This window comes from Myodes glareolus, chromosome 7 (genome assembly GCF_982192425.1).
Source record: "Myodes glareolus chromosome 7, mMyoGla1.1, whole genome shotgun sequence".
Classification (NCBI taxonomy): domain Eukaryota; kingdom Metazoa; phylum Chordata; class Mammalia; order Rodentia; family Cricetidae; genus Myodes; species Myodes glareolus.
Genome location: NC_142032.1, coordinates 22,346,043 through 22,359,618, shown reverse-complemented (window position 1 = coordinate 22,359,618; position 13,576 = coordinate 22,346,043). Strand labels below are relative to the sequence as shown.

Below are 13,576 nucleotides of genomic sequence, written 5' to 3'. Positions count from 1 at the left end.
AACCAAATTTTCCAATGATGGGCAAATACTCAAAAAGATGATCCATCCTACCGAAACCACACTTGCACAACCATGTTCATAGCAGTTTTGATTATAAGATCCATGGACAGGAAAAACTATACTTTGCCCCTAATTTAAGACCCCATAGAAAAATTGTGGTCTATTTACTAGTAAAATATTGTCAGTTTCTATAAATATTGTATCAAGAAATTTGCAGGCAAATGGATGTAACTGGTAAAAAAAAAATCTCAAGTAGGTAACCTAGGCTCAGAAAACACAAACACGGTATTAACTCACTTATAAACTGATAGTAGGTATTAGTTAATGGATAACTGTTAATCCACAGACCCAGAGAGGCAAAATAACAAGGAGGGCTCAAGAGGAAATACATGGATTAACCTTGGAACAAAAGTAGAATAGATTTGGTGGATTTTGAAGGCCATTGGAAATGGGAAGGGGAGGGATAATATGTGTGGGGTGATGGAAGAAGAGTTCATAGGGCATAGGGCAAAATGGCTAAAATTTGATGGCACTGAGAATCATGATGGAAACCTTGTGCAGGGAAAAATCCCTGGAATCTGTAAGTGTGTTCTTAGGAGTCCTAGTAATAGGGGCCAAGGAGCCTAAACCATCAATCTTCTGTTAGCAGGCAAAGTTTCCAGTAAGAGGCTGGAATAAATGTTATCTCAGCCACAAAACCTTTGACCAATAAGTTGTCCTGCCAACAAGATGTTATGGAGTAATAATATCTCTGGTCAAGCAATGACTTGTCTAATTGTGGCCCATGCCAGGAGAGGAGACCCAAGTCAAATGCTGCCTGGATGGATGCACAGGAAACAAGAGTTGAAAGGCCCAGAGGCCTATGGTAGAATGAAAAAGAACTGGCAAAAAAAACAAAAATAATAGATCCTATTAAAATAAAATGTGCTTTATGGATCAGTGGTCGTCAGAGAGACTTCCTCTGGCAGTTGATGTGAACAGATGCAGACTAATACAGAAACCTTAGGCAGAGTTTTGGAATTCTTGTGGAAGAGGAGGAGGGAGTATGGTAGGAATCAGAGGAGTCATAGATGCCAGGAGAACACAGCCCACAGAATTAGCTCAGGGGGTCTGAAAGGTGCTCACAGAGCCTGAAGCAGCCACCATGGGGCCTGTATGGATCTACACTATGTCCTTTGAAAGTAGTTTTGGTTGTTTATCTTGGTTTTCTTTTTTAATATTTATTTATATATTATGCATACAATATTCTGTCTTTGGGTATGCCTGCACACAGAAAAGGGCACCAGACCCCATTAAAGATGGTTGTGAGCCACCATGTGGTTGCTGGAAATAGAACTCAGTACCTTTGGAAGAGCAGGCAATGCTCTTAACCTTTGAGCCATCTCTCTAGCCCCTATCTTGGGTTTCTAGTGAAACTCCAAACACTGGCTGTGCAGAATCTTTGGCACTTTTTCTTGTTCTTGATATATGATTTATCTTCCTGCTTTGATATGGATATTTTGCATAGCTGTTTTGCATCTTGTTATCCCTTGCTCAGTTGACATCCCTGGGAGACCTGCCTTTTCTGAAGGAGAGCAGAGTCGCAGTGGATCTGAAAGAGAGAGTAGTTTGTGGGACTAGGAGGATTGGAAGGAGATGAGGATGCAGAATATGAGAGAAGAATAAATTAAAAAGAATTACATTGCTTCCTTTCATGTTCCATTAGTTCTGGTCCCTCATAAAGCAGCGTCCCTCCTTCTGGTTTATGTGTGTTTATATACATAGACAGTACATGTGAGAAGAGACCATTCCTTCGTTGACCTGTAGGAATACATCAATATCTGAAATCGGTCCATGAGAGAAACCAATTGATGTTCGTTTGTATAGACTTTATTTGTGTTCCGTCATGAATGAGTTCCTGTATTATTTACATACAGTACAGCTCTCCACATGATATCATGAACCTTGTGACTTATATAAAGCAACTGATAAACTAGAGCAGCAGGTGTTGAAACATCCATGTCCAAGTGTGCAGGGAAACAGAACAGACTCAGAAGGATTACTATCAAAACCTAAGTGCTGACTTCAAATTCAGTAGGGGAACAGTAGGCATAGCACTGTGGCATGTCGCAGACTCCATCCTGTTCCCTTCATGTTCTGTCTGTCGAAATGTCCCCGATCTTCTTTGTACCTACTTTATGGAGCCATGATATCTTTGTAACTTGGTGTCTTTGTGTGAGTTGTTTGCAGGGAACGACCATATTAACATCACTATCATCAGTGTTGTATGACAGCAATGAATTCCCCAATCCAGAGACATTTGATCCTGCTCATTTTCTGGATGCAAAAGGAAACTTTAAGAAAAGTGACTACTTTATGCCTTTCTCAGCAGGTAATAAAACCTCATTTTCATGACTTTGGTGACATGAGGAGCTTTAGGAAATTTTGCAGTGACTCCTAAGTGACTCATAGACTTGTATTTTGTGTGTGATTAGTACCTATGCATTGTCCTTGACACTTCTTCCCTGCTGGAATCAAATTTGGAGGTTACACTTACTTCACACACTTCAATAAAGTAAAGAATACTAGTGGTTATACAGTTTGCAGTCTTCCTTTACATGTAAATCTCAGGGATACAAAAGACATCATCATAGAGAATAAACGTCATTTAGCCTTTGAACAATTGCCAATAAATAAAGTCTCTACCATAATTTTACATGTTTTGTTGTTGTTTCACACTTCTCCAGGCTCAGCTATGTAGAAACACATCCAAAAAATACAGAAAAGCTCCGATGGCATGAAGCCCACTCAGGGAAGCAGATGAGAAAGGGTTGATGTGCTTGGACTTGTGATTAGAGAGAAACACCCATCCCTGACCAAGACAGTGGCTAGGGAGAAATATGCACAATTTTTCTTTCTAATACCTCAAATATAAAACATAAATATGAATCAACATTGTAACTTATGACTTTCTATCTGGCACAAAGGACATAAATGAAAGACAAAACCAAAAATTAATATCATTTTACAATCTCATTCTTATTGTTTGAGTTTTATATATGTATACAATGACTTTTCATCAAAACCACATCTATTTTTCATTGCAATCATCAAATGACTTTAATTCTCACCCTGAGTGATTCTCTCTTACTACAACTTCATACATGTTCATTTTTTAGTATGCAACTAGTATATAGCACTTTTATTCCTCTTCCAGTTTCCACCCCTTTTCTATTTCTTTATTTTAATTTATTAGATTTTTTAAGAAATAAAAATACCAATCCAAGTTTCCACGTTTTCCCCTCTGGCCAAACCCCCACAAACCCTCTCACCCCACCCCCAACCAATTCTCAGAGAGAGCAAGGCACATTGCCTTGTGGAATGTCCAAGGCTCTCCTTACTATATTTAGCCTGAGCATGGTATACACCCAAATAGAATAGGATCCCAAAAAGCCAGTACATGCAGTAGTGATAAATCCTGGTGCCACTGCCAGTGGCTCCTTAGTCTGCCCCAGCCATGCAACACATTCTTAAAGCACCGAGTACACTATGTCCTGCTAGTGTGGTTCAAGTTTAGTGAAATGCTCTGAAGCATGAATAACCTACAGGTGGCCAAACTGATAACTGAAAACTGGAACTACTCTTTGAGTAGCCTGTAGCTGCCCACATTTCTTCATTAGACGGGTGACTTTTTGAGCATATTCCCAGTCCTGGCTGGGATTTTGGCTAATGTTAGTCATTTTTGCAAAGGTAATAAAGGGCTGGGTAAATGAATTAGCAATTAAGAGAACTTTCTTCCTTTGCCATAAACCTGAGTCAAATACCCAGCACTAATCCTGGGAAGCTCACAACCACGTGTATTCCCTGCTCCAGGAGACCTGGAGCCATTCTCTGAACTTCCCAAACAAGTAACTTTGACAAATTCATTCACCCACACATTCAAACATGTTCAATTGTTTAAAAAATAGAGAATTTTATGAATACGCACACACACACAAGAGTGTGTGTGTTTGTGTGTGTGTGTGTGTGTGTGTGTGTGTGTGTATCCTAGGTCTAGGTGTAGGAAACTTCCAGGTTACCATGAGGTCATGGAATCCTTGTAGCTGTGGCAGGAGACTCTATTGGAATCTTTGGGGCCTCTGCCACTCCACCAAGCAGGTTGTTAGTCACAAATATTGCATCTTCACACCTACAGGGTCTGTTCTGACATATAGCTTGACATGGATGTTCCTTCATGGATCAACTTATTTTGACGATAAACTCATAACATGATTCCTTCAACCTCTTTCTTTTTGTACCAATATCATGCTGATTTTTATTGCTATAGCTCTGTAGTATAATTTGAAATCAGAGATAGTGATTATCTATCAGAGATAATGATACCTGTAGTCATTCTTTTATCATTCAAGATCCTTTTAGTTATCCTAGATCTTTTGTGTTTCTATGTAAAGCTGAAAATTCTCCTCTCAATTTTCATAAACAATTGTGTCGGAATTTTTATGGGAATGGCATTGAATCTGTAGATTGATTTGATATGGTGATCGATTTCACTATATTAATCCCACTGATCCATGAGCACAGGAAAACTTTCCATCTTCTAATATCTTCGTCTATTTCTTCAATGTCTTGAAGATTTTATCTTAAATATTTCACTTATTTTGTTAGAAATACTCTAAAATATGTTTGTTTGTTTGTTTGTTTGTTTACTTTTCTGTTTGTTTTTGGTTTGGTTTTTTATTTTTGTTGTTTTTGTTCTCTTTGTTTTTGAATATTGCAAAAGCATTTTTTCTTTAATTTCCTGCTAAATACAATTCTCAATTGTACATAGAAAACCTGCTGTTTTTTTCTGTGTTAATTTTGCATCCTGTCACTTTGCTGAAAGAGTCTTTCACCTGTAGATGGGCCTGTTGTATTTTTTCTACAAGTAAGGGCTATTTTTGATTCTTCCTTTCCTATTTTCCTTCCCTTGATTTCTTTCAGTTGTCTAATAACTTTAACTAATACTTCAAATATTATATTAAAAAGATATGGAAAGTGTGGACATTCCTATCATCTTCCTGATTTTAGTAAAAATGCTTTGAGATTTTCTGTTTAGGTTGACTTTGTCTATGGCCTAATGCTAAGTCACTCTTATTATGTTGACCTCAGTTTCTAACAGCCCTAGTCTATTTCAGGACATTTCAGAGAAAGGAATGTGCTATTTGGGAAAAAGCCTTTACTAATGAAAATATAATTGTGTTATTATCTTCTACTTTCCTTATATGATGAATATGTATGTATATATATATATATATATATATATATATATATATATATATATATATATTGAACCATTCCTTCATCTCTGAAACGAAGCCTATTTTAACATTGTACATAATCTTTTGAAAGTGGTCCTGTATTTGCCTTGCAAATATTTTATTGAGTATTTTTATGGTGTATTCATAAGGCAAATTGATAAATAATTCTGTAATACTTTCGCTCTGTCACCCTCCTCCTTGTTTTTTGTTTGTTTGTTTGTTTGTTTGTTTCTGAGATAGTGTTTCCCGGTATAAAAGCATTGCTTGTCCTGGAACTTGCTCTGTAGACCAGGCTGGCTTTGAATTTGTAGAAATACTGCTGCCTCTGCCTACCAAGTGCTGAGAAAAAGCCCTCACCACTCCTATCTGCCTGGAATTCCCTTTTTCAGTTAGGCCTTCATGTGGTTTCCATATCAGGGTAATTGTGACCTCATAAAAATAATGAGGCAATGTTCCTTTTGTTTCTATTTTGCAGAATAGTTTGGAGTCAATTTTATTTACTGTTCTTTGAAACTGATAAATTGCTTCACAGAGTCCATCATACCCTAGGCTTGCTTGGTTGAAAACTTTTAATTACTACTTCTTTTCCACTGTGAGTTATAAGTTTGTTTAAATTTCTTATCTTAAATCAGATTTAACTCTTTTAAGTTGTATATATCAAAAATTTATATCTGTCTTTTAGATTTTCCAATTTAGTTGGATACATATTTTTGCACTGTGCCCTTATTGTTGTCTGACTTTCCTCAGCGTTTTTTATGCAATTTTCAAATCTACTTTTATTAAATTAGATTGTTTCTCTTCACCCTTTAGTATATTTGTTAAAGGTTTATCAACTGTATTGTTTTCCCCAATGAATCAATTCTAACTTTCATTGATTCTCTGTATTGTCTTGTTGTTTTGTTTATATTTACTCATTTCAGACTTCACTTTAATTGTTTCTTTCCATCTTTACCTCCTGGGTATTATTTTTTTCATTTTCTTCTATAGCTTTCAGGTGTGACATTTAGTTAATATGTGTTCTCTCTGTATCTCTTTCTCTTTACCACCCTTTCTTTTTCTCCCTTGCTTTTGTTTTGTTGGACAATTAGGTCTATGACCTAACCTCTTAGGAGAAACTTCAACATGGGTCATAGTTTTTAGTGTTCACTTTTATTCAACTTTAAAAGCAATTAATTTCTCCTTTGACTCATTTTTCATTCAGTAGAGGTTTGTTCAGTTTCCATGAGTTTTTAAACTTTCAAGAGTTTCTTTCAGTAGTGGGTATTTATCTTTAATCCATGGCAATCAGATAGTTTGCAAGATCATCTTTTAACTTTCTTCAATCTACTGAGAAATGCTTTGGGTCCATGTATGTATTCTGATTTAGACAAAAGTTCATGAACTGCTCAGAATAAGGTAGATCATCAATGACTGTGTTAAATTATCAGTAAATATCTGCTAGGCTAATTTGATTTATGTTGCTGTATAATTATATAGCTCATGCATACCTCTGGTTTATTTTCCTTTCAGGATAGTCTTCAGCAATATATTTCTGAAGATCGTATGTTATTTGGGAAAAACATGTACTCCAGTGCCAATATCCTGCCTCAAGTTTAGGGCCTTCTACTGACTGCCTAATGATTGCACACAATTAGCACCGAATAATATGAGCAATCTTTATTTATATGTTAACAGAGCTTGTTCTACCAGGATTTCATGAATAGTTTCATTATTGGTTTCCCTTATTGACTTCTAAGAATTACAGCATAGTCATCATAAAAAACTCTTTTAGCCCCTTATCTACTACCGAAACACATTTTCTCATCCCTTATACACCCTCAATCTAGGCATAGAGTCTGGCACTTTTGCAAGTTTAACTAACTATCTAGCTAAGCACATACTGTTCTTGCAGCACATACCTAAGGTGGCAACTACTCGCAGTTTAAAAGTTAAAAAGTTACCGACATGGGTACATTGCTCTTAGGACAAAAATATTTAAACCTCAGTAATTCTTTTGTATCTGTAGGAAACGCTTTTATATATTTTCCTGGCCTTCAAGATGGTGCTATTCCTCTCGTTCTCTCTATAAAAGACAAACTTTGTCAACACACTCTTCTCCCATTCCACTGTACCTTCCTTCTTCCACCAACAAATTGCTCCTGATTTATTCATCCCAGATTTTGCATTGCATTTTGTCCTATTGTAGTATACCATATCCTGCCAATAATTCTTGGTATCCAGGGAACTTATTCTCAACTGTTGGTACTGTGTAATTCCATTCTTTGTGTATTGATTACCTCAGTCTCCTTCGCAGAACTGTGAGGTATGGTAAATGTTCCAGGTGTTGTTTCCTCACATGAACTCAGTATTTTCTGCCATTACCATTCTGAGTTCCTTCCTTCACGGTGTATTGCTATCTGCCTTTTCCTGAAAACAATAAAGAAAGCAAACCTAGTTAATTTTTACTGCCTCTACTAAGGCAGGAAAGTTTCTAGGATAAGGCATTGCAGTTAATATTTCCAGACAAGAAATTGAGAAGTATTAAACCCCAGCTGAATCTTAGAGAAAACTATTTGAGAAAGAATGGAGTTTCCAAGGAAAATTAGAGCTGTTGCGTGTGTGACTGCCAAAGTGAAACTAAAAATCACCAAAAGAATCACCAATAGAATGAAAGAGAAAAGTGCACACAAGCCTAGCAAATATGTCACTATCCTTCTAGGTGCCCAGATCCACTGTATTCTGACAAGTGACATACTATCCCCACTGGACTTCCTTTGCAGAGACCATAGTACTTGCTTTTGTATGCTGATCTGAGACTGGATTACACAGCTTCGGACACCCCACCTTTATGTATTTGCTTAAGCAATTGTCCAAGAACCCACCCATACAACTAACCACTCATCCAATAACACAGCACATACATTAGTCTCTTGTGCTAGTTACAAACATACTGCATCCCACACTCACTCACATACAAGGCATAGTTACCTTTTTTTACTTTTTTTCCCCTACAGGAAAACGAATGTGTTTAGGAGAAGGTCTGGCCCGCATGGAGCTGTTTCTATTCCTGACCACCATTTTACAGAACTTCAAGCTGAAATCTCTGGTTCCTCTGAAAGATATCAATGATGCCCCACTGGTCAATGGATTTTCTATATCACTTCCCCCTTTCCAGCTCTGCTTCATTCCTGTTTAATGAAAATGAGATGCCTGGTTCCTGCTGTGTTCTTCTCTGAAATCACCCCCAAAGTTTGTATATAACACTTTCCCGGAAAGCATCCAGTGTCCTTCCACATTCTCACAGCTTCTGTTCTCTAATTTCTCATGGACATCATCAATTCTCCATTTTACAGTCTCTGAAGTCATCGCCAAAGATATTTGCAGTTTCATATTTCCGTAGCACTGTTACTATCCCTTGTACTCACATGTATCTAAAGCTGTAGTTAACATGGCTTCCACATAAAATCAATAGTGTCCAACAATATAATAATTCACAGTTATATTTGTATCTCCTGTATGTCCTTGACAATGACATATTAAATTTGTATTTCTGATTTCAACAGACTTTCCATCAGTTTTAATAAGAGATGAAAGAAAAAGGCGTTCCCAAAGGTCCTGTTGGACTATATAACAAGAAATTTTAAGAATGTAAAGTCGAGAAAAGTTGAGATGGCTCAGACAGCAATGCTCTTGTCATACAGGACTTAAGTACATACATTTATATTCAAAACAAAACTTAAAGGTCAGACCTGGTAGTGATTACTAATTATACTACAGTGGAAGACTGAGTCAAAAGCATCCCTGGATAGAGCTAACTCATCCAGTATACTTGCCAAGTATTGAGTCTCACTGGGATAACGGAGTTCAAAGACTGAACTCAGACCTCCACATGATCATGCAGGTGCACATATTTACACACAACACACAAGGAGGCAAATATTCACTATTGTACAAGCAGTCTGTTATCATGTACGCACACAGGCCTATACTCTTCCCTGGAACACACATAGGCAAGAGAAATTATTGAAGAGGATGGTGAGAGAAAGCTATTTAGCTGGGAATCCCCTATAGTTACTGGACGCACTTGCATTTTAAAGAGATATACAGTGAACAGGAGCTGCAGCAAGCTGTAGAGAAATAGGTAGAATATACAGGAAGAGTAAGGTCATTTCATGCTTTGCTAGTAAACAAATGTAAACATTTTAAATATGCTTTTGACTTGCTTCTTCATGTTTAATCCTGAGCATGCATTTCAATTCCATATTGTTTATCATAGCTCTAAGCTCCCGTCTTCTCTACAGCAAGAATAACAGTCAGAGGAAGCATCATTTTTATTATGTTAGTTGCTATATTCTCTTCCCACAGCACTGGAAGGTATTAAATGAGATATAACAACCACAACCTAGAAAGAGCAAACTCCTAAACTGCCCAGGGTATGAAAGAAATCCACTAAGACTTTCTATCTGAGTGTTGGAGGGGAAAAGACACTTATACATTCTCATGATGGATCCTTTTTTATTCTCTTATGTTGAATTCTTCAGTTCTTCTTTGTTCTTCACAGATATATTTACCAAACAGAATCTATCAAGTAATCCAGGAGCAACATTTGAATGTCACATTTCAATTCTTTAGTAAATGATAAAAGCAGAGTTATTCCAATAACTCACATGAAATAAATATAATTAACTTGTCACATAGCAGGGAAGGAACATTTTTTTCTCAGTCAACTCCCTAATTGGTGAGCTGTAGCTTAAAGATGCAAGGAAAGAAGCAGTCATTTTGTTATCTATCTAGTGGTTATCTTATAAAGCATGAGGCTATAGATTCTTTAAGATCATTTGTTTCTGTCCGTTACTTCACAAAATGTTTTCCCCTCAGAGTGATTCCTCCTGGTGGGCTGACAACCTAAATATCAATTTCCATCTGCTGATATTCTGTTATGTCACATGGCAAATGACATCACTCATAAACTTTCCTATCAGTTACAAGAAAGCACTTTGTTCCCCTTAGTCACTGTTACAGTGGTGAATGCAGACATACGACTACATACACATCAGTGTCAGTGCAAAAGCAAACATTCATGCAACCTGTGCAATCTATGCACAGATAAAAATGTTTTAAAATAAGGTTTTCTGTAAAACTGGATCAAGATACTTATACTTCCTTCAGTCAGGTTTTCTATTAAAAGATATGACACTAAATATTTCAAGACACATAAAACAACACAGAACCATCTTTTTAAAACAACACAGAACCATCTTTTATGTAGTTTAAATTTAAGAAAATGTGTAATAAATTGGGACAAGAGAGACAAATAAGGAAATAAATAGGGTTACTGCTTTTGAAAGTAACCATGCAGCATGGTTTTCAGTACTCACATATAGAGGCTCGCAACAGCCTACAACAACATTGACAACTTCCAACACTTTTCAAGGGCTTATTCAGATACCTGCTCAAAACTGTATATACAAACACAGGCATAAAATATTTTAATTAAATCTTAAAAATGTATAATGTTACTTGTAAATATGCATACAAGTATACAGTATACAGACTGTGGCAATTGTATTTATTATTAGAAATATGTACATAAATATGTAACAATATATGCATAAGGAATTTTTATCTAAAGGTTTTCTTATCAATTATAGAGTGAATGATGCCACAAAATCACACTGTGCAATAGACATAAGCAAGGTATTTATTGAGAAAATGGTGTGAAAATGACTGCCTCAGAAGAGGTAATGAAATCTAGGATAGAAAGAGGGAGAGACATAGAGAGAGAGAGAGAGAGATGAAGAGAGAATAGGCTGTGATAACAAATGCTTTAGAGGGTGATATGGAGCACACACAAAAGAAACCATACAATAATGGTGATAGTGGAATCTTGTAAATTTAGCTTATATTTATTTTGGGTGTCAATGGCTTTTAGTTATTATGTGTACCATTGGATTTGGTAATGATCTGTCACATTGGCCTTTAGTGCTGACAATGTTTGGAGGTCTTGTGAGTGATGGGGGAAGCACATGGTTCTGGAATGTGGGTTGAAAAACATTCATTCTTATTTTATTATAAAAGGTAAGTAAATAGGAAGGAGTGACTGGTCAGGTAGGAGTGGGGACACCTTGCTCTTTAGACTGTTTCCTGTTATCTGGGGGCATCAGTATCTTTCAGGATCCGAGAAAGCTGAAATACTCACCAAGGCCAGAAAGAGCAGGTTGTTTCACTCACTGCCCAGGTTCTGTGGGACCATCTGTGCCCGGGAAAGAGCAGGCAGCATTGAGATGTTTGTAGCCTTTAATTAATTTAAAATATGCTGGAACAGATACATAGGAGTGATGGAATGTGAAGTTAAGGAGTTTAAGGGAATGTTTTTGTCTTAGATGTGCATTTGAAACTTCTAGGCTCAGGGTTTTGTTACTTGGGGAAGGATAATTCCATAACCAGGGGAAGAAGAAAGAGATCCCATCAACAAGTGTAGACAATAGGTGTGGAAAGTTAGGCTGTTGTTTCACAGGAATACTTATCTGGAGTTCATTTGACCAGGGAGAGGTGGATTGAAGTTGATTTCCTAAATGCTGCAAGAACTTTTTTTCTCTTCTTTAAGTTTTATTCTTTTATTACTTTATAAATAATACCAATCAAAATTCCCACTTACTCTCCTCCTCGCACTTCCCTCTCGCTCCCCCGAACACCCTCTCTTCCACCCCCTTCAGTCCTAAGAGAGCACAAGGCATCCTGCCCTGTGGATGGGGACAAAGACAGAGACCCACATCAGAGCGTTGGACTGAGCTCCCAAGGTCCAGATGAAGAGCAGAAGGAGGGAGACTATGAGCAAGGAAATCAGGACCACGAGGGGTTGGTTCACCCACTGAGACAGTGTACCTGAGCTAATGGGAGCTCACCAACTCCAACTGGACTGGGAATGAACGAGCATGGGATCAAACTGGACCCTCTGAATGTGGTTGACAGTTGGGGCAGACAGAGTGGCCAATGATAATGGCAATGGGACTTGTCTCTACTGCATATACTGGCTTTATGGGATCATATTCTCTTTGGATGCAAACCTTCCAAAGCCTGGGTGAAGGTTGGGGAAGGCCTTGGACTTCACACAGGGCAGGGTGCATTGCTCTCTCTTAAGAATTCTTTTTAAGTTTAGAAAAAGAGATGAAAATTTTAGATATGTTATCATTACCACTATGTGTAATCTGTACTGAAATACGCATTATAAAAAAGGCAATATATTCACGCTTTTGACTCATTCTGAAGGTTTTTGGTGGAAAAAAAATGATTGTGGGTTAAAAGTATTAGCACTCATTTCAGATGGATAGAGATATAGATGGGACAGAGATGCTTTAAGAACCATGAGAAGCACCTTTAAGTCTAATTATAATAAACAATTGAAGTAAACTTAAAATCTTGAGATTGCAATTATGATAATAGTAGTATTCAACAGAACTAGATTAATATCTTACCAAAATTACAGTGGTTAATGTTAAAACCTCAGAAATTTTAAATTTACCCCTTAAAGAAACCAGATGGTAGAGAAACCATAATGGTATAGGGGAACCCTGACCCAGCATCCTAAGACAAAGAATAATATAATGTGAATGCATTCAGCATCCTGAAGAAAACAACCTCCAAAGGTCCATTTTAGATTCCACTGCTTCAGGAGCTGTGAGTAACCGATTACTTATCTGTCCCTCTAGTGTGTTCTAATCTCATCGTGAAGAAAAGTCTGTGCTGACACTGGTGATGCTGAATACAGAGAAACATTGGTTGTCTGTTGAGGCGGCCTGCTCTTTCAGTTATTTCTTACATTTTTTTTTTTGGAAGTCACTTGCTTAGACTTCCTGCCTATTCATGTAATATTACTTTCCTTCTCAGAGCTTTGATAGGGTTGAAGACTAGATAGTTATAGTTACAATCCTCTTCTACCTTACCTAAAGGCATATGAAGTACAAGACTATGATTCTTCAGAATAGGACAGCTATTGGAGCATTACCTCTGGTCTGGATATTTAGAATGTGTTTCTTGCTTGATGTTGTTCTTGGTCACTGTAGTTTCAATTTTGCTCATTTTTCTTCTTTCATCTGGATGATACTTGATAATTCTTACTGTATATAATTTATGTTGAATCAGAACCCTCTTAATTAGCAAAAAATGGAGAAGTGTAATGGAGCTTGATCTCTTTGGCCAATGTTTTTTGGGATGATTTGCCATGGGCATGGCTTTCTATGGTGATGTGATGGAAAAAATGGAGGAAAAAGGTTGTGCATGCTCTCTTGGATGTTCAGAGATGGAGCATGCCTTGTGGTTGG

At 37.1% G+C, this 13,576-nt stretch overlaps 1 protein-coding gene across 1 annotated transcript in view; it reads left to right on the top strand.

Moving 5' to 3' along the window:
• LOC125412197 (cytochrome P450 2C26-like) overlaps positions 1-8,815 on the top strand; it is a 45,538-nt gene extending 36,723 nt beyond the window's left edge. Inside the window, exons 8-9 of the mRNA XM_085693855.2 lie at positions 2,230-2,371; positions 8,270-8,815. Coding sequence (XP_085549981.2) covers positions 2,230-2,371; positions 8,270-8,451 — 324 coding nt within the window. The 3' untranslated portion in view covers positions 8,452-8,815. The remainder of the gene's footprint in view (positions 1-2,229; positions 2,372-8,269) is intronic.
• The last annotated feature ends 4,761 nt before the right edge of the window (positions 8,816-13,576 follow it).